The sequence below is a fragment of the Phyllostomus discolor genome, chromosome 9 (genome assembly GCF_004126475.2).
Source record: "Phyllostomus discolor isolate MPI-MPIP mPhyDis1 chromosome 9, mPhyDis1.pri.v3, whole genome shotgun sequence".
In the NCBI taxonomy this organism is placed as follows: domain Eukaryota; kingdom Metazoa; phylum Chordata; class Mammalia; order Chiroptera; family Phyllostomidae; genus Phyllostomus; species Phyllostomus discolor.
Window position 1 is genome coordinate 31,324,157 of NC_040911.2, and position 27,335 is coordinate 31,351,491.

The 27,335-nt window shown below is 36.7% G+C and overlaps 1 protein-coding gene across 1 annotated transcript in view; it reads right to left on the reverse strand.

Moving 5' to 3' along the window:
• Positions 1–3,642: 3,642 nt before the first annotated feature.
• The window catches only part of LOC114506713 (desmoglein-1-like), a 38,205-nt gene continuing 14,512 nt past the window's right edge, over positions 3,643–27,335 (reverse strand). Inside the window, exons 7-15 of the mRNA XM_028524534.2 lie at positions 25,741–25,875; positions 25,249–25,434; positions 22,854–23,113; positions 21,295–21,434; positions 16,337–16,612; positions 12,228–12,364; positions 11,830–11,893; positions 7,201–7,409; positions 3,643–4,974 (exon numbers count right to left, since the gene is read on the reverse strand). Of these exons, the coding sequence (XP_028380335.1) occupies positions 3,913–4,974; positions 7,201–7,409; positions 11,830–11,893; positions 12,228–12,364; positions 16,337–16,612; positions 21,295–21,434; positions 22,854–23,113; positions 25,249–25,434; positions 25,741–25,875 (2,469 nt within the window). The 3' untranslated portion in view covers positions 3,643–3,912. The remainder of the gene's footprint in view (positions 4,975–7,200; positions 7,410–11,829; positions 11,894–12,227; positions 12,365–16,336; positions 16,613–21,294; positions 21,435–22,853; positions 23,114–25,248; positions 25,435–25,740; positions 25,876–27,335) is intronic.

Genomic DNA, 27,335 nt, shown 5'->3' on the forward strand with positions numbered 1-27,335 from the left:
AACAGATGACCAATCAAGAAATAGCACCCAAATAATCCATGAACGTTTATTTTGAAACTTGAAGTAAAGCCCATTGTTTGAAGCATTACCAAACATGACTGTTAGAATTTAAAAGTGCTTGTAAAATAGCAAAAGAAAGGTAAGTTAGGCTAAGTACAGCTTGGTGACAAGGAATTTAGTAATTCTAACATAAGTAAATGGTGAGACTGTAGGCAAAAAACCCAGATTACTGTTTTAAAATTATTTGATGGATAATAGGTTGATTTATTTATATTTTTGTCCTAACAGATTGAATAATCTGGAGCTGGAAGACAGATTCTATTGCATGGCTACCAATATTCTGTGTGGACTAGTGGATTCCAGAGCAATGTTAAGTAGGTCTTAACAATTCTTTTTTTTTTTTTTTTAAGATTTTATTTATTTATTTCTAGAGAGGGAAGGGAGGGAGGGAGGGAGAGAGAGAGAGAGAGAGAGAGAGAAACATCAATGTGCGGTTGCTGGGGGTTATGGCCTGCAACCCAGGAATGTACCCTGGCTGGGAATCGAACCTGGGACACTTTGGTTCCCAGCCCATGCTCAATCCACTGAGCTACGCCAGCCAGGGCTACAATTCTTAAAATCTCAAAAAAGGTTGGAATTTATTAAATAAGCATGGGAAAATATGGCAATACTTTTAAACTTTGTTTTGGGCTTCTAATGCCTTTCCCAGGTAGCCGTGGCCATTTTAGCCAATGAGAATAACATTTCCTACTTTAAACTCCTCCTGAAGTCCGAGTGTGTCATATATGTCACAGCCCAGCTGACACTCATGTGTTGATATAAATCTGGAAATAAATTTTGTACACAATTTAAAATGTCCAGTGAAAGAGAATATGTAACTTTTGAAAATATATAATTAAAATTTTCTCAGAACATTACATTGAATGAAGATTATGAGGCTAAAATCTTTATACATGAAGAGAAGACAGATGTTCTGATGAAGGCCTACATGTAACCCTAAATATATACATTTATTTTGTTAGTTTTTCAGTGCAAATTTAGTTTGATCAGGCAACATAGAAATTAAAAACATGTAGCATATATATATCTAAAATTCAGTATAAAATTAGCTTAAGTTGCTGGTTTGGTTGATATTACATAATAAAATAATTATTAATAATGCATTAATTTTTGCCCCCAACTTCCGCTTTAGAAGTTAGGTGCTTTGTAAACTCTAAACACTGTTTCAAACTTTGTATATATAACATTTAAGCTATTATTCTTTTCTTTTATTGAGAAAAGTGATCAGGGATTCAGTTTGCAATGTGGGTTTGAATGGTAACTATTCAAATATTAAATAGCTTGTATTTCTTTTATTAGGTGTATGAAAAAATCTTAGGTCTATGAATTAGAGTAAAACATCAAAAGGGAAGAATTAAATTTTCTCAAAAAGTTGTTCATTGAAAAATAATATGCCTTCAAATGACTGTTAAAATGGCTGATGTCTTAAAGGTAATACAAACAAATAGGAATAAAAACTTAGAATATCAATGTGTAATCCTAAAGAAAAAAAACTCAAAACAAAAAACAATTTGAATTGAAAATATTTACTCAGAAAAATTGATAATGATTCTGCTATTTCTTCTTGTATGTTCCATAGTTTTATGTAACTTATGGATCTTAATATCAACAGTTATTAAAGGAGGTCACTCTGGCAATGGATTGACAACCTAAAAAGCATATCTAGAAGATACCAGGAGTCTCAAGAAGACTTTTGATGCAATGTCATATAAAAGTGATAAGATCCTTGTGGTCAGATATCACTCCCTTTACCTAATTCAATAATATTTAATTAATAATGATGTTATTTTGTTGAACTCTGGGACATGATAATACTAAAATATATCTCAATAAATACTCTGACTTTATTTCTGGAAAAAGTACTCATCACTAATGGAAGCCCCAAATGGAAGAAAGAAGTAAAAGAAAGACTTCCTGTGAATGACTTTATTTACATCTCTGTATTTTGGTATATTACAGAATATTATAATTTTTATGTAGGCTACAGAGTTAAAAATAAGATGTATATATTGTGGCTTTGAAAATATTGACATCTTCTGCTATAACATAGAGCAAAGCAGTTGAGGGTAAAATAATTCATCCCCCATACCCTTTGACAAGGGTTGGAAGTTGAATATTCTTTGATCTTGTAGGACTCTGGGAAATTTGAGTAATTGGGAGTAATAACCCTTAGAAGATTTTACCATATACAGTTTTATTTTAGTGAAACTCATAATAACACTGAGTTTAGAAAAGAGAAAGATAATTCCTCTGCCATGCAACAGTAAATGTACCTCTCACTAAGAATGCTTTGCTTCTATTTACAGGCATTTAATCAAGCAATACTATAGAGAAAACTCATAGAAATGATATCTTATAAACAGTACATTACTAAATTTTGAAGCTAGAAAAACATATCATAGGATACAAATTTGGAATCTGTAAATGGAGCAGGTATAAGCCAAGAGAGCATTGACAAATCAAATAAGGAATGTAGAATTTATGCGAGTGAGAAAATTCAGTTGGGAAGGGAGAAAATAAAGAAATGGCATTGTCTAGTATAATTTCATAACACAATTTCATCAACTCTGTTAAAAGTTCCTAGTTAATCTCTTTAAAATAGCAGGAGAGGGTTGTTTTTAAAAAGTGCTAAACTCAATTGAAACTAACAGTACTATATTATTTACTGAACAATTTTAGGTTTCCCCATTAAACATTATACATATAGTAAAAAGTTGTATTTCATTCCATTTGAAATTTCCCCAAAGCTTAACCATATAGCTCAGCTTAAGCAAGTCATTTTAACTTAGAAGATATGAAATAATGAAGCTGAATATATGTGAGTAACACTAAAAACACAGCCTGAAAGTACAATGCCATTCCCATCTGCTTCCTTGGAAGGTCATCTACCACTGGTGAGGACGACCATGTCAGTTGTTACTTGCTTCAGTGTGAAAAGTACACTTGGCAGGTTTTCCCTTTACCAAGTCAGAGCCACAGTGAAAAGGGAAAATGAGTGTGATATCCTGCAACCTCACCAGTAGGCAATGCAATTGATATAGCCTCTCCACTGAACACAAACTAGAAGCAGACAAGTCTTGACTCCAGAAAAATTTTAGCTGCAGCCCTATCTCAAGTTTCAGGCTTAGACATTGTCAGTGTACCCCAAAGGACCTCATACTTTTGCCACACTCCTATGCAACATCCCTCCCCAAAACTTTTTCTAATTTGCAGTTTATTTTACCTAGTGTGATTGCTAAGGTAGCAGTGCTCCGTGGCTTGTAGATTTGGCTATGTAACCAAATTCTTTCTTCTTTAGTGGTTAACTCTGGTCTGGATATGTGGTTGGATTTTTATTTATATTATCTGTGAAATTGACAGGGCATTTGGCCCAAATTTCAAATTCGTCGCACATACATGAATACATATAGCATGTTTAGTTCTTTTTAAATGTTGCCTGAACTACATGACAAATCAAAAAAGAGGAAGAGAATTATTTATGTAAATTTCCATTATAAGGCCTGTGCTTTTACATGACTGAGTTTTATTTCTTCCACGTGCTAGAGATGCACTGCAGGCCACACAGAATAAAGAAAACCCGAATCAAGTTTTACTTCCCTGTAATGGCTTCATTAGTATTAACATAACAAAAAAGTTTACAAATGCTATGGAGAGCTCTTGCCCAGCAGCATCTATTTTTCTCACTGTTTTCACCTATTTTTCACCTATTTTTCTCACTGTGGTTTCACACCTTGCTCCACAACTCCGTAGCACCATAGCACTGAGTTGTGCATCTTAAATGACATTGTTAGCTCTCTGGTGGGAATTGAACCTAAATCACAACTGCTGAGAAAAAGTGTACTGGGATCCTGGCTATTTAGCATATTGTACTGTACTGTACTTTGTGATTCGACTTCGGGCTGTGCTAGGGGAGGCAGATCCAAGGGTCTGGCCGAAGTGATGGTCAGAGGAGCTCCTCATGTGGCCAATGGTGGCTGTCCTCCCCATACTGCTACTCAGGCCCCCCCCTCCTTCCAGACTACTCAGCATGATGCCACCACCACTTATTCCAGCTTCACTGCCAACAAAGCCACTGCTGACTGTGCCACTGCCTCCAATTATCCCGGCTGGGCCACTAATTCCAGTTACGCCAGAGCCAGAGACAACCCTCTCTGTCACAATCACGTTGTGGGCATTTGATAAGTCAGGGTGCATACCCAAAGTGCCCACCATTCCAGAAGTGGGTCGGATTACTCTTTCTGTCACTACCACATTTGAAGACTCTCTGGGGTCAGGCATGGTCAAAGTGGTGGGTAAACTTGAACTTGGTCCTATTACCCTTTCTGTCACTATAATGTTGGAGCCGTCTCTCAAGTCAGGCATCTCTAACATTCCATGGAAATCAGCACCAGAGATCGGGCCAACCACCCTCTCTGTCACCACCACATTTGAGGCATGTCGGTTATCATGAATGTGGACAGAGGGCTTCAGAGTGCCAGAGGTGGCATAAGACTCGGTCACAGTGACATTACCATAGCCCAGAGGATCAGGAATAGGCATAGGATGCTGTATACCAGGTCCCGAGGGGTAGGTGCTTTCAGAAATGACTGTGGTAGTGCCGTAGCATGGGGAGGTGGGAGGAGGCCCATTAGCAAGGGGCTCTGTTTCTTGTGGAGGGTAAATGGGTCCAGTGCTCTCAGGTGGCCATGAGGGATCAAGGTCTGGATATGGTTCAACACTTTTTCCCAGGGTGATATCTGCCAGCTTCTTAAATTTAGGCCCCAGCGTATCCAAGAAATTATCATCCAGCTCTTCTCCAATGAAGCTACAGCAACCCACAGAGCCAGCAGGGGAACCTACACCTTCATTATCATATATGAGCAAACAGTCATTGGATGGGCGTCCTTCTTCTTCATCTGCGTAAGCATATGCTTTCTAAGTTGGTAGAAGAAAGAGAAAAGGAAATCATGAATACATAATTAACAGTAATGGAAGTTCTTACCATTAATTTTTTATAGGGCAATTTCAAAGGAAAAAAGAAAAAATTCTAACATCTCCTAGAGATATTCTAAAAATCATGTAAGTGTGCAAAAGCATTGCTTAGAAATTATTTGACTGTCATTTTAACAATGTATTTTAAATTAGAAAAATTTTTAGATAGACTTTATAATAGTGTACTTTGGCCACAAAAGTACACACAAAAAATCACATGAATTATTTTGTAACCAAGTTAGAAGGAGGTAATTGAAAATGCTGAATTTGAAGTTCACCAAATTGTGTATTGTTTTGGTTTATTTATAAAAAGTAGGTGATTTGAATTCATTCAGGATTGTTCTTTCCTTTCCTCACTGGGCAGTTATGATGAATCTGGGAAATTTATTTCAGTGTGGCTCTTTCAGCAAAACAACAGGAAAATTTAAATCTGGATCTATGCAATTTTTGGATTCAAAACTGAAGGTGGCCAATGACAACTTTTACAACTAGAGTCTCCTTCAATTCAACATGCAATCCCAGAGACATGTGTACTTTTAGTCCATCTTTGGTGTTCATGATAATGGACGGCAAACTTTCAGGTTAAGTATCAGAAATGCATTTATTAGAAAAACAACTCATTGGGCCATTTCACTCACAAATAGTTTTTGAGCCCTTACCATTTGCAATACATTCTATTAGGAACTTAGCAATGAGGTAATGAACAAAACTAGATAAAGTCCCTTCCTGGCAGGGCTCACGTTTGAGTAGGATGAGGCAGACAACACAGAAACACATTTGTCAGGAGGTGGTGAGAGCAGGGTACAGGGACAGAAAGTGATGGGGGCTGCTCTTTCAGGTAGAATGGTCAGGGATGGCATCTCCAAAAGTGATGTTTGATTGGAGATTAGAATCACATGATGGTGAATAAAGCAGGTAAAATGATCTGGGCTGTAAGTGCAGAAGCTGGGAGGCAGAATTGTACTTTTCATGAAAATGTATTAATTTGTCGGGACCCGAATAGGAAGCATTCCTATGGATTTCAGCAACAGACCTCTTATTATTATCCACTGGGATTTGAAAGGCTTTTACTAGTATATTATTTCAAAATATCAGCCACCATCTAGGAATTTTAGGTCAGGTTGTAGAAGGACATATGTGTATCAGAGAGAGTTAATTCCTTAAAGCTTAAGTATCACATGGCACATAACCACGGGCTATTCTGTCCCTGAGGATGGCAAAATTGATTCTTACAGGTCCTTAGAATGTTCTGGAATTGTACTACAGCTCTTGAACACACTCTTATGGAATGTTTATTTTGTGCCTTGAATTGAACTAGGTTATGGCAACATAATATGGAGAAGAACATGTATTTGAGGCACCAAAAAGTATGGTACCAACAGGTTTTAGCAATGGTGTGTTTTACAAAATGTATAAACAAAGAATAGAGGGTCCCTGATGTACAATGTATCGATTTAACAATTATTTGATTTATGATGGTGTAAAAGTGATGTGCATTCAGTAGATATGGGCTAGGCTAAGCTTGGATGTTTGGTAGGTTAGGCATATTAAATGCATTTTCAATTCACATCTTTTCATCTAATGATGGGATTAATGGGACATGACCCATTGTAAGTTGAGGAGAATGTGTAGTACAGAAGTACAGATAAGGAAACACCAATCCTATTTTGGATGATATGGTTATTAATAAAACTTCACAGGCAATGATATTTGAAACAGTGTCTTGAAAGATGGGTAGGAATTTATGATGACCAGATGAAAGCATTCTAGTATATGCACAGCACAAGCAAAGACATGGAGGGCAATAGACTGGTGTAACTAAGGCAAGGCACTTGGCAAGTGCAATTAATAGTAAGGGTTATTTGGGGATAAGAGGACAGGGGTCAGTTTGTGAATAAGCTTATTTGCCATGTTGGACTTCATGCCATAGAGAAAACACAGCTGGGGGTCATTGACTGCTTTTAAGTTGGGGCGGGGGGAGGGGAGGTTAACAGGCCTCAGAGTTTTAGCTGTACTATTTAGCAGCACTATGCATCTCCAGGCATAATGACTCAAGGCTGGAAGCCCAGGTGGAGATGCCTGCCAAAGCCCCATAGGGAAAAAGTGGGAGCCTGGGGCACAGCAGTGGGTCTGGGATGGACAGGAAGGCATGGGGGCCAGAGCCCTTACCTGACAGAAGTAACTTTCCATGAAGTTCATATTCAGACCTCCTTCTCTACATTCCCTCATAGAATTTCTTTTTAATGTTCCAGAATATTCTTGACATGTCTCACGTGCTCCTGGTGTTTTAACTGCATCAGTTAGTTCAAATCCTGTTGTTCTTTCTTCTCCTCCCATATCTTGCATTTCTTTGCCACAATATTCATTTGTGTAAACCCCTGAAAATATAAATCAAATTAAATTTACTTCATGTAGGGTATTATAGACTGAACATCAGTAACTTACTTTAATGGATGGTTCCTTCATTTAAGTATGCTTTTGTGAGGAAGGAAAAATTGAAGGTGAAATTTAAATATAGGAATAATAAATATGATATTGAGTTCAAAATAATGTTATCAATTAACTTGTTAATTATCATTGTTCATTATTTGTTGGTAACTATATGTTGACTAGAAGAGAGGGGCTACATAGAGGTAACAAAAACCTATGCTTTAGAGATTATTTTATTTATTTATTTTTAACTCTCCTTTAATTATATTTTACTAATTATGCTATTACAGTTGTTCCAATTTTTCCTTCTTTACCCTGCTCCACCCAGTAACCTCACTCCTTCAGGCAATCCCCACACCATTGTTCATGTCCATGGGTCTTGCATATAAGTTCTTTGGCTACTCCATTTCCTATACTGAACATCCCCATGGCTATTCTGTAATTACCTATTTGTACCCTCATTACCTTCTTAATCCCCTCACCTCTTCACCCATTCTCCCCATACCCTATCCCATCTGGAAACCTTCTGGTAACTAACTTCTTTTCTCTTGTTTTTAAGAGTCTCTTCATCTTCAATCTTAGACCTTTTAATAATGATGTGTCTTGGAGTGGGCCTCTTTGCATCCATCATAATTGCAACTCTCTGTACTTCCTGGACCTGCATGTCTATTTCCTTCACCAAATTAAGGAAGTTTTCCTTCACTGCTTTTCAGATAGATTTCCAATTTATTGCTCTTTCTTTTCACCTTCTGTTACCCCTATGAGATGAATGTTGGAACTCTTCAAGTTGTTCCAGAGGCTGTTTATACTACTCTCATTTTGGGGGGCTCTTTATCCTTGCTGTTCCGTATGGTTGTTTTCTGCTTCCTTATGTTCTAAGTCATTGATTTGATTCTCAGCTTCATCCATTCTACTGTTGTTTTTCTGTAACTTATTCTGTATTTCAATTAGTGCATCCTTCATTTCTGACTAGATCTTTTTTATGGTTCTGAGGTCCTCATTAAGTTCCTTGAGTATCCTTATAAACAGTGTTTTGAACTGTGCATCTGATTGCTTATTTCCATTCCATTTAGCTGTTTTTCTGGAGTTTTGATCTGTCCTTCCATTTGGGCCATGTTTCTTTGTCTCCTTGTTTTGGCAGCCTCCTTCTATCTGTTTCTATGTTTTAAGTGGAGTTGCTATGACTTCCTCCATTTGTAGCATGACCTAATGCAGTAGGTGTCCTGTAGGGTACAGTAGCACAACCTCCCATATCACCCAAGCAGGGTACTCGAGGTGTGCCCTTTCTGTGGACTGAGTACACCCTCCTCTTGTAGTTGAGCTTTGGTTGCCATTGACAGATCAATGGCAGGGATTTAACTAGGCCAGTCAGCTGCAAGGACTGGCTGTGACCACTGACCACCAACCTCCACCCTCCATGGAGGATTAGCTGTGCAGGGTTAGGGTGGTGATGTTCTGATATGGTAGCCACCCACTGGGTGTGCAGGCCCTAGGTTTTCCTGGGTGGTATAGACCAATGTCAGCCCCCACCCGTGTTTTGCCTGGGGCTGTCCTCTTGATCTATAAAGCAACCTGAGATGGCTGCTACTTTTGCTGGGCTTGGAGATTCCCATGCAAAGCCAAGCTATAAATCTAAGTTGACTGCTGCTAGGGCCATACCTGGGGCCACTTAGCAAGAGGTATGGGAGCTCAGGGCAGGGTAGGGAACCCACTGATGCTGGCTGTTGCTTGTTTGAAAGGATTTAGGAAGTTGTGAAGCATGAACCAACATGAGCCATTCATACAGAAAAGCCACTATTAATAACTATAAGTTGAATGGGGGGACAAAGGCTCAGAGGACTTCCAGGGTGGGGCAAACAGTATTGGCCAGGTAATAGAGTATCAGATATGGCACCTCCCTGCTGGCTTTATTGGGGTAGTGTTCAGAAAAGGGACAATAACCTCTGCTTGCCTTTTTCTCTGGGAGAAAGCTGTACCCCAGCTCTCACCTTGATGCCAGACACTTTAGTTCCTTCCTGTATGCCACTGGTACCTTTCAAGCTGCTACTCCAGCACTGGAGCTCAGAGGGGGTGAGTCTGAGTAAGTACATGTGTAGGTTCTTTAGGGGGAACTATTAGAACTCCAGAAGTTTCTACCACTGACTCAATCCCCTCTGGTTTTTGCAGCCAGAAGTTATAGGGACTTATCTTCCTGGCACTGGAACCCTGGTCTGGGGGCCCTGATGTGGGTCTGGGGGTCCTTGCTCCTGAGATATCTCTCCAAAACTTTTATCTACCACAAGGATGTAGGACCAGCCTGTTCCACATCTCCACCCCTCCTCCCAGTTTGGATAGATGTGGTTTCTTTAATTCCATAGTTGTCAGACACCCATTGAACTCTATTTCTGATGGTTTTGAGTGACAGTTATTCTATACTTTACTTGTAACTTTGATGTTATTATGTAAGAAGGGAAACTGTGTTTATAGGTGCTGCTATCTTGACTTGAAATCTGCCTATTTATTTTTAATTTGTAAGGTCTATGGATATGAAAAACAGTGTGGTGATTGCAAATGGGAGAGGGGTGTAAGGGGACTAAATGGTAATTAAAATGCAATTAAACTTATTAAATAAAAAAAGAAATTAAAAAATTTTCTTTCAGTTACAGTTTACCCTCAATGTTATTATGTATTAGTTTCAGGTTTACAACATATTGACAAAAATGTCATATACTTTAGTGTTCCCCTTGATATTCCCAGTATGAGCTGGCATGATACATAGTTATTATATTTTAATTTTAAAGGAACAAAATTTTGGGGAAAATATCCTAAATTCTAAAAATTAAGTAGTAGGAGAACACCCCAATGTACCAGAAACACAGAGCCTCCAGCAAAGGCCCTGAATGATGGCTTTCAGAGAAGCAGCCATGGCCATGGCCAGGGGAAAGGTTTGCATGGGATCTTGACTCTGCACTTGAATGTGAGGGCAAGTAGGAGTCTGTTACAGTATTCAAGGTACATGAGATAAAACAACGGCCTGGACTATCAGACAGCCACGGAGAGGGAAGTGTTGACATGGGAAAGATGGCCCATGCTTTAATATTTTAAAGATCTTGATTTTAGGGTCAGTGTGTTTTCCATACTTCTATTACTTTGGTGCCTCTCACTGTGCTTTCAAGATCTGGGTAACGATTTGAGACTTAATGAGAGAATAAAGGTATAAATATATGCTGGTAGTTTGTACAATTTTTGAGAACTGATTGGATGTCAATAAATAAGAATATATAACAGGATAAGTTTCTGCTTCTGAGGAGGGGAGATGTTGGTCTCATTAACAAAAATCAATATATCAGGAGGAGAAATAGATGTAAGGACAGGCATGTCCAGTTTTTGAGTAAGGTCCAATTCTACAAGTTACAAACATGCTGTGCCTCTTGCACTTTAGAGTTCAAAGAAGAAAAGTCATGATCACAAGCTTGTTGAAAACTGAGAGGAGAATAAGAGAATCAATAATATTTACCTTGAAAAAGGAAAGATGATGCAACTCTTTTCAAAGGTATAGGAAGTTTTTAAAAGTTAATTGTTCTTTTTATGAGAGTGGTAGTTATCCATTTACTGTGAATATCTAATTGTCCCCTGGTATTGGCCTGTCAATTGGTCCAGACAACTGTTGTAAAGTAGGCTACACTGATAGTTTTACCCATGCCCAGGGAGAGACTCTACCACCTGCCCACAACCTCAGAGGAGAGCTTTAAAAGATTTTGATAGTGTTTCATCCACTTACTTTCATTTTGATAAGAGGGACAAAGCTCTTTAGGTCAACATTTTGGTGATGCTGAGAATGGATGCAGTATTTAATTCTGACATGATAGTAGCTGAGGTCAGAGTGATTTTGAACCATTCATGAATTGTGGAGGTAGATGCCAGTCTCAATAAATGAGTACAGATCTATTAAATGGTGTTGCACATTAATTCTAATCAATAATTTTGGGGAGTAGATTTAATGTCAATAAATAAGCACAGATTTATGTTAATTGGAATGTACTTTAATTCTAATTCATATTTTTGCAGTAAATAAAATTTACTTTTTTGAACAAAAAGAAACAATATTGACCTTGTGGTTACAATTTAGTTATTCTTTCCTATTTATAGACATCTTAATCAGGTCACTAAGTACTCTTTAATGATTGAGAATGATTCACAAAATTCAGCAAGTATGAATAATACTGTAGAATTTCCATCATCATCTAATTTGCAAATCATTCATTTAAAAATAAATATAAATAAAATAATTGAAAAATTATTTTTTCAAATAATTTGAAGTATGCTAAGAGAAAACATAATTACTTCTGAATCATTTAGTTATTGAAATTAAAAAAAATAAATCATTACCTGAAGTGTCCACACATTCGATCATATTTGCATTATCCAGTGGTACAGGGATAGTGGTCAAATTCTAAAAGACAAGAAACAACATTTTCTCATTTGTAATGATTTTTCTATCTCTAGTTATACCTTGGGTTAGTTGTCAAATTAACTCAGATTTCCTGAATGAATACTACTTAAAAACCTTTTGAAACCCATTTAAAACAGAAACCTCTTTCAGAAAGCCACGCCTGATTACTTCCACTGAATTTTGATGCACCTCTGACCCCTCTCCATTTTCCCCATTGGCTAGCCCAGAGCAGAGAACGTCATAGAATGGGGGTGACCACCCACATCTGGTTTCATGTGCACAAGGCTAAGTTTAGGTATCGACCATAGTCTGTTTCTTAGAGATCTGCACTCACCATCAGCTGGGGCTGTGGTCCTTCTACTGCCCATGAATGAATGGCTCCATCCGGACATTCAGGAGGAATGGGCTCAAATCCAGCTCCCGCACTGGGGGCACCTCCACAATCACAGCAGATCAGCAAAAATGGGACCACTGGTGGTGAGAGGATGGGAATATTGAAATTGGCTGTGGGGCCATATTAAAATAAAACAACTTGCTTTTTGTGATTAAATTTGAATCCCTAGTATAACCCCATTTGGTCCTAAAATTATTATGAAGGTGTCAGAAAATAAACTGAGTAATGGTGAGATGTCAAAATCAATGTGAACTTCAGTATACTAGATTACAATCAATTTTCATTTGTTATTTGGGATTCAGATTGAAAATAATATGATACTACTGAAACAGATGTGTCTTCCCCCATCATTACTCAGGAGAATAGTAAAGAGAGAAAAAGAAAACTGGAAGGCCAGTCCAGAGGTTTGATTTTTTGTGTTCCCTCTTCCCTGTCTTTAGTTTTGTCCTTTCACATATGCCTGACCTTTTATTTCAACAGTAACCCCTTCTTTAGGCTGTCAGTCATTATCCTCTCTGAGGCTATTATTTGCCCCTAGACAGATATCTTTTCTTGAACTTACTGGTGCAGAGACAAAGGACATTACACTGCTTAACTATGTCTCTTTCTATTAACCAACTGGATTTGTCTTATCTATATAAGTTTCTATCCAGGGCATTTTACATAATATGATATATTTTTTAAAGATTTTATTTATTTATTTTTAGAGAGGGAAAGGAGGGAGGGAGGGAGAGGGAGGGAGAGAGGGGGAGAGAGAGAGATCAATGTGCGGTTGCTGGGGGTTATGGCCTGCAACCCAGGAATGTACCTTGGCTGGGAATCGAACCTGGGACACTTTGGTTCCCAGCCCGCGCTCAATCCACTGAGCTACGCCAGCCAGGGCCATAATATGATCTTAAATAATGATTTGGAATGAATAGGTATATGAAGGAAAGGATGTGTAAATTTTATTAGAGGTGCATAAAGAGTAACAGAAAAAGAAGAAAGCAAGGTAGGCAGGGAGGAACACAGTAGGGAGGGTAGTAAGACGGAGAGAAATGCTGGGCAAGCCTGGGTTCCTGAGAAGAAGAGAAAGTGTCTGCACCCTTCTTGTTCCCTGCCTGTCACTACCCTCCACACCCAGAGGACACTGTGCTGTGCCTCAAATGTACTCACAGGGAAAAGTCTTCAGTGAGATTGTAATGCCCAGACAAGAGGGCAGCTCTGATTAAAACTGATGGTAGAAAGGTGACTACAGTCAACTCTGGGCTGCCTGCACACTGACAGCTGAGCTCCTGGCTGCTGGGCCCCTCCAGGCTCCCTGCTCACAGGGCCACTGATGGGGGGAGCAGAGGTGGCCCTGAGATTCCCAGCAGGGGCTGCACATTCATCTGCTGGGGTACAGACATTTGTGCTTTAAAATGGAAAAGCATCTCACAAATCATCGTTCATTGCAGACAGTAAGATGAAAGCGCCACTTTCATCATCACGTGATTATCCTTCTGAAACAGAAGTGGCTTCAACAGCTCTTTCTAGGTGGGAACCTGGGCAGGGCCTGGTGAAGGGAGTGAAGAACCCACACAGCTCCCTGCCACTCTGAGTTTCCTGCCCCTGAATTCTGACTCCCTTAGGGGGTTCTGATTCAGGTTTAATGACTTCACACTGTTGACTCTCTTAAGCCAAAGAGAAAGCTGTTGTTCTCTCCACTCCCCTCTCCCAAAATATTCTTATATACCAAACAGTTTTTAATGTTTCTTAATCTGAGATTTCTATGGTGTGTCTCTGGATACAAACACGGGGCACTTTGCCAGCATTGTTTTCATTTGTAACTATTTTGTATATTTTTGCTGTTTTAAACATCAAGGTTACTTCTGAATCCTAAACACATAATATGTTTAAAATGTGCATGTAAAATGATTTATCATCTATGGTGTTTATGAAAATATGTTTGTTGTATGTAAATTATTGTTAATGTATTTAATTCAGTGGAGTTAAGTCTGAAGGTCATTTAGTGGTCTATTTGTGGTCATTTTTTCAGTGTAATATGATATACACATTTTATTGAGAGAAAGAGAAAGAGAAAGAGAGAGAAAGAGAAAGAGAAAAAAAGGGGACAAATAATTCCTGGTGTTTTGCTCCCTTGAAAATATGCCAGGCTTAGAGGTAGCTTGAATCTAGAGGTATTTGACTCTAAAGCAAGTATATAATTTGTAAATCTTTCGTTATCTATATTACTTAGATGTTGTCGCCAATATAAAAAGTAAACTCAAAGTTCATGTTATATATTTTTGCAGTGGAAAGAATCAGCATCTGGTAAAAATTTAATTTGAAAATTATTTAATTTCAAAGTTTTAAAGTTTTGATTGATAATTTGTTCACAAATGGAACAAATTAGAGAATTATGTCTTCTCATATAAATATATACATATATATTTTATGATTTTATTTATGTATTTTTAGAGAGAGGGGAAGGGAAGGAGAAAGAGGAGAGAAATGTGTGAGAGAAACATGGATTGGTTGCCTCTCGCATACCCCCAGCTGGGAACCTGGCCAGCAAACCAGGCATGTGCTGACTGGAAATCAAACCTGCAACCTTACAATTCACACACTGGCACTCAATCCACTGAGCCACACCAGCTAGGGCTTTTCACATATGTTTTATGTTACATTCTGCAAATTTGCTAGCATTTTCTTGCCTTGGTTTATTTTGATAAGAATGTTTTTTTAAACCTTTTTTCTCCTTTAGAAGAGCTTTCCATGGTCATTTTGGTTTCTCATGAAGGAATAAGAATGAAATCTCATCACCTCACATATAAATATCTTGTTTCTTAAAACTAATTTCACTTGTGGAAAAATACTCTCAAATTTAACTTCTGCTGTCAGCATGTCCATAGTATTTTTCATTTAGATAAATGCAATTTTGATCAAAAATTTGAAAAGATGAATGCTATTTAAAATAGGACAAAATCCAGTTTACTAATACATAAATTTAGTCTGATCTATTGTATAGCTGTTTGTGTATTAAAAGAAATGAAGATAGAAAAGATATGTCATTTATGGACTTGTTAGATTTCATATTTTATGTGTATGTTATAATTAAATAATGCCTGAAGTGTCCTCTGACACCAACGTTTTATGGTTCTATACTAGAAAAATGGCAAAGTTTACATTACTTCAGTAGTAATGTGCAGATATCAACCTACTTACTTCAGAGCTGCCCTTCTCATTCCCCAGAGACTGTAGGGCCAGCTCATCTCCACTCTAATGTCTACCATCATCCGAGGCAATCTTGAAGACCATTTAGAGAATCCATTGGATCCTACACCCTCATGGTTAGATATTTGCCTAGGCCTCTCTAGTGCCCATAAATATGTCTATATGTGGTATTTCTATTTCGTCATCAAAGTAATGTTGTGTGGTAACAAATGACAAAAGAGAGGTTCAGCAAGTTAGGTAATCTGTGAAAGACTCAGACAATTACATTTAGGAGCTGAAGTGTAACCCTACATCTGTCTGACTCTCTTCCATTAAGTCTTAGCGTAGCATGAAATCCCTTCAGGGTCTGGAGTCTGCCTATCTTTCTAGTCTCAACTGTCACCACGCAGTCCTGCACATCCTCTGGTTCTTCCTATTGGAGTCCTTGATGTCAGTGACCAGCACTTCGTTCTGTGGGGGATTTGCCCATAGATTTTTTTCTCCTTGTATTGTGTTTCCTTTCTCATGTTCATCAGGCTCATTCTGTTAAAACCCAACTGAGAATTTACTTTCTCTATGTAGGCTTTTTCGATTGTTTCAATCAATTGTTTCTCATTGTCTTCCTCACTCAAATAGCAGTTTGACCTGCCTATTGTGGGTCTTCCCATTAACACTGAGATTGAAGGCTTATAAGATTTTATCTTCCACTGCCAAGCAGTTCGATATTTTAATCTTATCAATCCAGCACCCAATGTAGAAATATCTTGATAATTAACAAAATAAGAATTTGTAAAATATATTTTACCAAAAAATCAAAAACTTCTCATAGTTCTTTGGGGGGGGATACACAAAAATTGGACTATTAGAGTACTTACATCCTAGGACCAAGAATCCCATGATGAGTAGCCCAATGCCAGCAGGACCAAAATGCACATTATCTTGGTAAAGGGGCACAGCTTCGATAGGTTCTCTTTGACCTGTTCCACCATCAACACCCCACTCATCAGTCTGTCCCCAAATGGTATTTCCACCTCCATTTGGGGTAGTTTCACCTCCAGCAGGGGTAACTGCTATAGTAGTTTCAGGAACTTCCCAGCCATCACCATCTAGGTTCATAATAACTGTACCAGTACAAGTTCTTTGAAGACCATCTGAAACAAGGTTTGAAAATGGAAGATATATTTTATACAGTTAGTGTAATAATTATTGGACAGTACAAAACTTTTCTCTTTGCATCAATACTTATTTCAATGCTTTTGTTCCCATCCATTAGTAACTTCCCAGATTGTCCCTTGTTACTGACTCTGTTTTAAATCAAACCATGATGACGACTAGTGCTCCTAAAAACTGTCTCATGTGTTGAGAAGCGAAAACAGCAAACACCACAGAAAGTAAGTATTGGCCAGTGGTGTGTTATAAGCCACAGTGGAGGCATTCTCAACTGTGTTCTTGCACATTTCTTATATGAGAGCTAGGATTTTTTGTTGGTTGTTTTACTCTCTTCTTCAATTATGTTTGTGTTTCTCTCTTTATGGGCTGACAAAATGAACATGTTTTAAGCAGGCTGGTATAACATTTCTACAAAATTTTCTTAGTGATAAAGCAGCATATTCCCAAACTCACAACCAGTAACTCATAGGAGAAGGAACTGACACTATTGGAGGTGGGGGCAAATTTTCATGCCAATTAGGAGGTGAAACACCTTTGTTTTACAAACAGATATTCCTCATTTGCTTCTTGTCCTTTGAAGTTTCAGTAAGACAAAATAATTGTACCAGTGCAAGTTCTTTGAAGAACATCTGAAACAAGGTTTAAAAGTGGAGGAAATATTTTATACATTTAGTTCCTACACTGAACATAGAGGTAGGGACATTTATTATTTATTTCAACTTAATTGCTCCACACTTGCTGTTTAGTTCACCAGACCAACCAACAAACTAACCAACCAGGCAACCAGTATTTGAAAACAGTGGACTGATTTTGAGTGCATGTGGTACAAAGGGCACTACATCAAAATGCATCTACATTGGAATCAGCAGGCACATGGGCTGAAGCACAGAGTAGTAATGACTGCAGAAGGGTGCAAGGAAACTCTTCGTGGTGATGAATATGCTCTAGATCTTGTTTGTGGCAATGTACAATCTATGTGCATGCATACATCTGCCAACACTCATCAAGCTCTACACTTAAACAGAATGTATTAATTAAATGTAAATTATAGCTCAATAAACTTGAAAAAGAAATGCATTTGAATCTATATTTGTGTCCTTTTGTTGTAACAAGATTGGGTCATTAAATGTTATCAAAATAACCATATATTCACTCTATAGTATTTAAGCAAAAAAAATAGTACATATGAGAGGTGATAAAAAAGATAATTTTAAATGAGAAAAGTGCTCAGACTGAAATTAAAAACACATTGCTGTAATCATTTACCTTTGATTTATAAAATCAGTCATATTCTACACCTATTTATACCTATTTACACCTATATATTTTACAATTATTAATGAAAGGAAGCTACTTGCATTTGTATTTTTTTTAATCTTTTTTTTTAAGATTTTATTCATTTATTTTTAGAGAGGGAAGTGAGGGAGGGGGAGAGAGAGAGAGAGAGAGAGAGAGAGAGAGAGAGAGAGAGAGAGAGACATCAATGTGCGGTTGCTGGGGGTTATGGCCTGCAACCCAGGCATGTACCCTGGCTGGGAATTGAACCTGGGACACTTTGGTTCCCAGCCCGCGCTCAATCCACTGAGCTACGCCAGCCAGGGCATTTGTATTTTTTATATAGTTGCTCTAACTATTCTTTCCTCAGTTACCTTAAAAGAGATTTATTCGTCACATTTGCACTATTTGTTTTCTGTAGGACTTGAAGCTGAAAATTTGTGATTAGTAGTTGCTCACTACAGAAAAACCACATTACTGAAAGTTCCAGGTGTGACTGTTTTCTCCTTTAGACATAAGATTTCCAAAGGCAGCATCTACCATGTCAGAAAGTTTCCTCATCAACAAGTGCTAATAGCCCAGACTTCCATGGTCCTGGTTATTCTTGCTGCAGTGTAGGGATGATGTTGATGGAATATTAGCCTTTTCTCCGACCCACTTGCAATTATTTACATGTGATTGTCATGGAAGCATTTTTATAAATTCCATAATAACCTTTTTTTGCTAACTATTCACCTTATATTATTCGGATGTTGTAATAGACATGTAACATCATGTAAATTTAAGGTATACAATGTGATGATTTGATACACTTACGTATTACAATATGATTATCACCATGACAGTGTAAGCTGACATTTCCATCATGTCATGAGGTTATCGTTTCTTTTTTTGTGGTGAGAAAATTTGAGATTATCTCTTTCGAGTATATGGTATAATTTTGTTATTTATAATCACAATGCTGTGCATTAGCTCTGCAGAACATATTTACTTAGTAACTGGAAGTTCATAGGTTTTGACCAACATCTCCACTTTTCCCGTATTTATGGTTTTGAACCATGTGGATTGTTTGTAATCATTTAAACCCTTAAAACTTTTAAATATTGTGCAACCCATGTTTATGAAGCTAAGCTTGCTGCAAAAGTCATTGTAACATATCTTTTATGAAAGAAAATGTGATACATTATTCAAATTATATACACACTGCACTACTCCTGTCTATGAACTCAGGTCATGGAAAGCTAAGTATTGTTCATCCAAGTGCAAGGGAAAAGAAGCGGTAATATTTATGTGCCTACATGACAATTTACATGTGCCTAGCATATACTCTCAACAACTGTTTGAAATATTACAATCACCCCCATAACTGGTTATTACTAGTAACACTATTGGAATATTTCTTTACATTATGAGTAGTTGAATATAGTGAGATACTGTATATAAATTGAAAAGCATGAAATTATATAAAGAAGCAAACAGAAACAAATACAAAAACAGACCCATAGTAGCACCACCCAAGAAAAACCTGTGTTGATATTCTGTTGTATTATCTTCTGGCCTTATTTATAATGCTTAAAATTATAAATTATTTAAGTCTTACTTATAGATCATGTGGCTCATTCTATTTTATATTTTTACTTTGCATTGTAAGAATTCTTCCATGTTTAAAAAGACATTTTAGCCCTGACTGGTGTGGCTCAGCGGTTTGAGCACTGGTCTGTGAACCAAAGGGTCGCTCGTTTGATTCCCAGTCAGGGCACATGCCTGGGTTGCAGGCCAGGTCCCCAGAGGGGGAACATGAGAGGTGACCAGACATTGATGTTTCTCTCCTTCTCTTTCTCCCTCCCTTCCCCTCTCTCTAAAAATAAATAAAATCTTTAAAAAAATAAAAAAGCATTTTATTAATATAGTTTCTGATGTCTATATAATTTCATATAAAATGAATGGTTTATCTATCCAGTTACTTATTATTGACATTGCTCTCAAGATTTAATTATTAAAGATAATGCTATAACTAATATTTGTGTGTATGTAGTCTTTTATATTTAGAGATTTTCCTAAGATTATTGAAATTTGGTAAAATAAAGGAATGATTTTGTTTGACATTGTTGTTTTTATCTCTATTGTATTAATACACGTGTGAGTTCTGTGGTCGGCCTTTGTCCATGGTGTAACCCTAGAGCCTGGCACAATGGCTGACATTTGGTTGGGATTCAATATATAGTTTGGGAGTTAATGAATAAAGATACCCCTGGAAGTACATCACAGAGACAAGCATAAATCCAGTCCATGATAGCAAATCCCATGCCTTTCATCTCAGCTCTGCTGATTCTAATGTTATTGTTTTGTTGTTATTTTTATCCCCAGAAGGTTATAATTTTTGATGAGAAAAGGCATTCTTCTTGCCAGGAGCCTAACAATTTTGTAAGCTAAGTTCCAATTTTCCCTTCGTATATCTAATTAATGTTGATGTTGGATGTAGGAAAAGGAGTAACTAGTGATTACTGAAGCCTACTTCAGCACTGAATCAAAATAAGGTTTATCGATAGATGGAGTCACGTTTCTATTTGTAATATATAGTTTTAAAATTACATTATTTCGACTGATTGTGGAAAAATCATTACAATTTGGTACAAATTCTGAATTTTTGAATGACTTAAAAGGAATGTTACTTTATTTTTGTTAATCCATACAGCAAGTGGAAATTGTCAACCCTTTTTAGGATGCTTGGAAGAGGAAAAAGAGAGGGAGAAAGAAAGGAGGAACAACTGAAGTAGCAACACTGCTTACTAGAATTACCCCGAGGAACTTCTCTCCTTCAGTGAGCAGCCCGATTTAATTTTATTGATTTTGAAGCGTAATATAAGATGCTTCTTCCAAAATTTTTATAAAAAGTTTTACATTAACTTTCTAAAGATTATATAAAGTTAAGTTAGGTTGGCTTCTGGTCTATTTGAAAATAATTTTACAATACATTTACAATTTAAAAACTTCAATTATTTACATTAATGAGAACTAACATTTGTGAAAGTCTAAGTGCTTTATATATAGTAACTCTTTACATCCATATTAAAGACTGAGAGATAAAAGGGTTAAATAAGTTCTCTAAAATCCCATATCTAGTAAGTGATGGTACAAGATACCAAACCAGTCTCACTCCAGAGCTCATGGTTTTATCCATTAAATTATACTGCCTTTCATATCAATAAAAATTTGATTTTACAATACCCAATATAATGAGTTTTGTTGGAAAAAGCATTACTTCAAAATACAGTGATCAAAATTTTAATTTCTGAGTATATACATATATACATATACATACATATATACATATACATATATATACATATAAACTTCTTAGAAAGAAAATTATAAATTGATCTCTTACCATCTATAGACAGAATTGTTCCTTCATATTTTCCATTGAGCATATTATATTGATCCAAGGTAATTTTATTCCTCAAAGTAATTATTCCTGTCTTCGAGTCAACAGCAAGCAGATTGGCTGGATTATTTCCCATTACATATCTGTATTTAAAATTTAACAGTACAAATTAATGTCAGCTCTCTAACAGCAGAGAGACAGAGAGAGGGAAAGAGAGATTTTATTTATAAAACATATGGTTTTTAGTCAGTGGGTCAATAGTTACGATCCCTGCATGTAGTTTTCAGTTATTAGAGACAATGTTTTTTCAGGCAGTTCCAGGTGTTTGAGAACACTCAGAAACAGACCAAGATGTAAACTTAAGAAAAGAGTTTCTGAGCAGCCATTTCTGGTGGAATGTTTCTTATGCCCACTTGGATGTCAGAATTTTCCTTTGATACTTGCAATCTCATTTCATTTGATTTTGGTACCATCAGAACTAGCCTGGAAGACCCGGATCCTAGGACTTCCCCAGCTCATTGATAATTCCTAAGTATTCTCTTACCACAGAAATTAGTTCATCATTACCTTGGCCTCCCTATTTCCACTCCCCCTCTCCATACACACAATGACTTCACGGGACTTCTTTTGAATTCCAAACTACAAGGAATGTCCTTTCCTTGTGCTTCTGTCCTATTCTCTATTCTCTTTCCTCTCCTCCTCATCTTCCACTTCCATGTCTTTCCCCCTCATTTACATTCGTTAAAGAAATACTGGTTAGTAACTCTGTGTCTCAGGCATTGTGCCAAACTCAGGGAAGAAGACTGTAAGAGGACCCAGGAGTGGGACTTGGGGGTGATCTGCCCTCAGTGAACTCACAGGGTGTGAGGACCGTATCAGCAGTGGGGGCACCATGTGATGAGAGCGCTAACGGAAGTGCTTGCAGGTGTGGGAAGAGCACAGAGAAAGACCTTGCAGAACTCATTAGTGAGGCCTTTCCCCCACTGTGATTCTTGATCACAAGCACTTGTGTAAAACATATGTGCACGCAGTCACACAGATTTGTATGATCAAGTAGAAATATTTTGACATGCAAAGTTAAAAAATTATATCACATGACTTTTCCTTAATCTGCCTCATTTTTCATACCAAAGTTACCAAAGGCCAATACCAACTAAGTGCTGATTAAAGCAAAGAGAGTAACTAGATCTAATGGATTTCAATCTGGGCAAATAGGCGATGGGAACATCAGTCCATGCAATCGTCCAGGGTAAATAACCTTGATATGTGGTAGTCAGCTAATTGGTCAATAAAACATATAAACACAGGAGTGTCAAACTCTAAAGATATAATATTTCCACAATTTGTAGCTTCACACTTTACATCTTGCACTTTGCACAAATTTCATATGTTCTTAAGTTAAGCATTAAACTAAGTAATAGTTGAGTAGTTAGTACTTTTTATTAGTAGATGATGGTTTCAAAATAATGAAAAATATTTTAATTCATACTTAACATTTCTTAAAAGAACATATGTACTTAATTCAATACATGATGAATATAAGTTGAAAATATCAGTCTTACCTAACAGTCGTTGATGGTCCAAGAGTGTCCAGATCAGTAGCTACAAAATCTCCCAGTTTATAATTTTGTCCCATCCTACTGTTTACTGCAAATGTCTTTGAACCTGGACGGAACACTGGGCCTTCAATTACATTTTTCACCTCCACCGAGACTGCAGTCGCTGTGAGTTTGTATTGGGACATAATGGAATGATGAAATTCAGCTTTATTTCTAACACCCATACTAAGTTGCAGATTCTTCACAGCTTCAAAATCTAGGGGCTAGAAAATACAGAGTGAAATAGTTTTACTATAAGAAGAAAAACATTCAAGAAGTGAAGGAAATTCTTTGATAATAGGCAAAGAAATCCTTGTGCTTCTTTCTTTATTTAAGTATAGTATAAATGTACAATGTATTCTTTCTTTATCTTTAATTCAGTAGAAACACATAAAATATACATAGTAAGAAAAAATCCAATTTTGTTAATTTCTTGTTGCAAAAATTGGCAATGTATGATATGAATCTCTAGTGTTGACCAAATTAAAAACTTAATGTAGATGGTCAATCCTTGCATTTTGTAGTGCAAAGACAGTTTATGTCAGCGTGTATCACTTTGTATCATTCAGAAAGTAGTTCTCTATACACAGATTATGGGAGGACACATTGTAGTTTCCACCATTTGCCTGGTTTTATTTATAAAGAACAAGTTAGAAGAAATTTACTTTTAATATATATGTGACTTATTTCAATAAGTCAGGTATTATTAGAATGCAGTATACAAATAATAAAAATAAATTATTTTTCAACATATTCTGGAAAAATTATTTTATTTTATAAAATAATCAAGTAGTCATTTTCATTATAAAAAAGGGTATCAATATCCCTTTGCATTATGCAAAAAGGGGATCAAAATCCTCTATGCATTATGCCAAATATGTTTTTCTAAATTTTCAGAATAAAGTAACTTAGATGACCATTTATTCACAAAGTGAACTCTTCACTTAGTAAAAATGTTTAGTCTTTGCTCTAATGTTGGCTATATTTGCAATTTCAAGAATGGCTATAGAGTCATGTATAATGTATATATTATACAAAAACATAAATATATATTATGCATAGTATATATTCACAGAAAAGGAAATAATATATGATATCATGTCTGGGAGAAAATTCAAAATCATTCCCATTTTACACGTAGAGGTATTGAGAGGAGAGTAACTTTCTAAAGTGTTATAGTAGTTTGGTGTAAAATAGTTGGGGACTCAGCTTCCCCAGGGTGGAATCCCAGGTAGTGTAGTGGAAAGAATATGCACTCAATAGCCAGAGAGATGTGGGTTTGAGGGTCAGCCCTACTACCACTCACTAGTGATGAGAACTCGAGCAGGTTACGAACTCTCATGGAACCTCAATGCACTTGTCTGTGACGTGAGCATATCACCTATCGCAGGGATGCTGTGAGGAACAGCCTAAAGCCTCTGCTCATGGCCTCACTAAATGGAAGCTATAGACATGGTGACGCTTTATGAAAACATGAAACAAGTGATCACAGGCTGCTAGGAGGACAGAATTCCTTAGCAGTCTGTTTCTGAGGACTATTCTGAAGGAAGGAAATAGTGGAAAAGGAATTACATTTTACTATGAAGATCCATAGTGCACACACCACATACAGTCCATGTATAGCTTTCACGAATTTTCACACAGACTGGGTAGGTCTTGCAGCACAAGGTGAAGCTTTCACTACCAGCTCCCTAGGAGTCCGACATTGCCCCTCATCTCTCAGAGGAAATTCTACTGCAGGGGTATGTGGTGCATCACTAGTGTGAGAGGGACACAGGAGAGCTCTAGGGACTTGGACCGAATCTCTATTGTATTTATGTCATAGGAAACTTTGGTCAGCAGCCACAATGAGACAGGAATGTGATTCTACAGTTACAGCTATTGAATATGAATTTCATAAAAAGACACTGGAGGAACAAAGAACTTTAATTTCTGTGATGAATATTCTTAGTGCATAATGATTGTCATATAATGTTGACGTGGACACATTTTTTAAAAACTAATATTAAATCTGATTCAAAATACTTTTCTAAATATTCTAAAACAAAAACTTAAGGATTGATCATACTTTGTTGTAATCATTAAATACCTCTCATGTTTAAAAATTCTTAAAATTCATATGATCAGTGGTGGATTACTGTATAAATAGAAGTGTGACGAGTTAGAATCCAGTGCCTGTGTTCATAAAATTATGTAAGCAAAAATACTTTCTATGTAAAAGCTCTATTGCATATACTATTTTAAAACAGAATTTTTTTCTTTCACACATTCAAGTTTGTAAAATTTTACCATTTTATTTTAAGATTAACATTTGCAAAAAGACAAGGAGAATAAAATATTTAGGATAATGATACCATACCTTAATAACCTTTAAAATTCCCACATTTGTTCTTTCATTCATTTCTATGTCAAACCAATTTCCCTCATTTCCAGAAATAAAGAAAATTACTGCCATCCAGTTAGCTGAGAATTCCTCATCCAAATCAATGACTCTAATTTGGAGCAAGTTTGAATACAGAGCATTTTCATCGATACTTATAGAATACTGAAACAAGAAGGAAAAAGAAAAAAACCTTAATACAAACTATGTGAATCACAGAACTATGGTAGACTTATATTAAATGTTTATGGATAATCATTATTTAGAAAAAAGATCTGCATTTACAGTCAGATTTTTCATTGTTCACATGTTTTCTCCCTTGGCCTTATATAAACATCCTGGACAAAGTACAGGTCTACATCTGGGTTGTGTGTGACTAAGGATAACATAGACATCTGCAAATAAGATCATCCAAACAAATGTTAGAGTGTGGTGAATGAAAAATTATTAATTTCAAAGAGAAATACTTACTGAAGGCAGTTCCATGTATGGGATGTTGTCGTTGACATCGAGGATTTTAATGCTGCAGTCACACTCTGCCGACATACCACCAGCCCCACCATCTCGGTCCGAGCCTCTTACAGAGAGAGAATATTGGCCATATTGCTGAAACGGACATCACAAACCACAGTTGACACAGACAGTCCTTATTCTTTCTCATGGAGAGTTGTTTTAAAATGTTGGCTCAACAGTTACATAAATCTATGATGGTGATAAGGGTAACCCAGATTATTGAAACTTCCCAAACCTCACATGAAGCAACTGGATGGTTGCCACTGCTAGTCTCCAAAATATTTACCCAGCCTCATTTTTAAATAGCAAAATTTCTTAAATTTCTCATTCTTTATTCTATGCTCATATTTGAAAATGTTTATAAAGAGTAAAGTGGGTCAAAATGATTAAGAGGAAACAGATTAAGTTTATCAAGATTTTGGGCTTGACAATTCCATATCTTTGACAATCGGTCCCTGAGTGTGGAAAAAATAAAGAGATAAAAATGGTTTGCATTTTGGGGGGCGGTGGCAGCAGGTTGTGGTAGTAGAATAATTGATGATCTGTCCTGTTGATTCTACTAATTTTTAGAAGCTAGTAAGGGTTATGACTGCTCTTTAAGAAGCATGCACAACTGCATTCTTATTTGAAACTGTGATGTAATTTTAGAGGATTCATAGCCAGAGACATTTTGAGGTCTCTCCCTGGACTCCAGGGTAAGAATATCTGCTCTGGTGACATCCCACGAATGCAGAGTTCCTTCCCTCTTTCTAGTCTTCACCGCTAAAACTCTTTCGACATTAAAGAACTTTCATTGGGTCTTTAAGAAAGTTTGAGAAAGAGCTAATTAGTCAATTTCTTCTGATTGTAATGTTCAAACAAGTACAAAAAGAGATATAGATAACCTAGAAACTGATGGCATTTGGATAATTAAGAACTGTAAATATAATCTGATTTATCCTAAATTTCTAGATCATTAACAGGGGAGTGTCATTTTTAAATAACTATATTGAGCCCTCGTGGCTGGCTGTGGTTCAGTGGACTTAGTGAAAGCTTGCAAGCTGAAGAGTCACCAGTTTGATTCCCAGTCAGGGCATGTGCCTGGGCTGCAGGCCAGGTCATGGGTAGGGGGCACGTGAGAGGCAAATGATCAATGTATCTCTGGCACATTGCTTTTTCTCTCTCTCTCTTTCTCCCTCCCTTCCCTCTCTCTAAAAGTAAATAAATAAAGTCTTTTAAAAAATAAATAACTATATTGATTAAATTTAACTTAATAGAATATTAATTAGAAAATAAAACTTCCTCATTCATACCCCTACAATACATACAGGTCAGCTATGTTCTATTAATATTAAAAAATAATGGAAAGTTGATATTTTTACATCAAGTTATAAGACCACAGGGTATGATAGAAAACATGTAATGGTGATTCTAATCTGACAGCAATCACTAATTGTTTTCTTATCTGTAATTGAAAACATTGATCTGGATGTTGCTTAATTTTTTTAAAGTTATTTTATTATTTATTTAGTTAGTTATTTAGTTAGTTTTTTAGAGAGGAAAGGGAGGGAGAA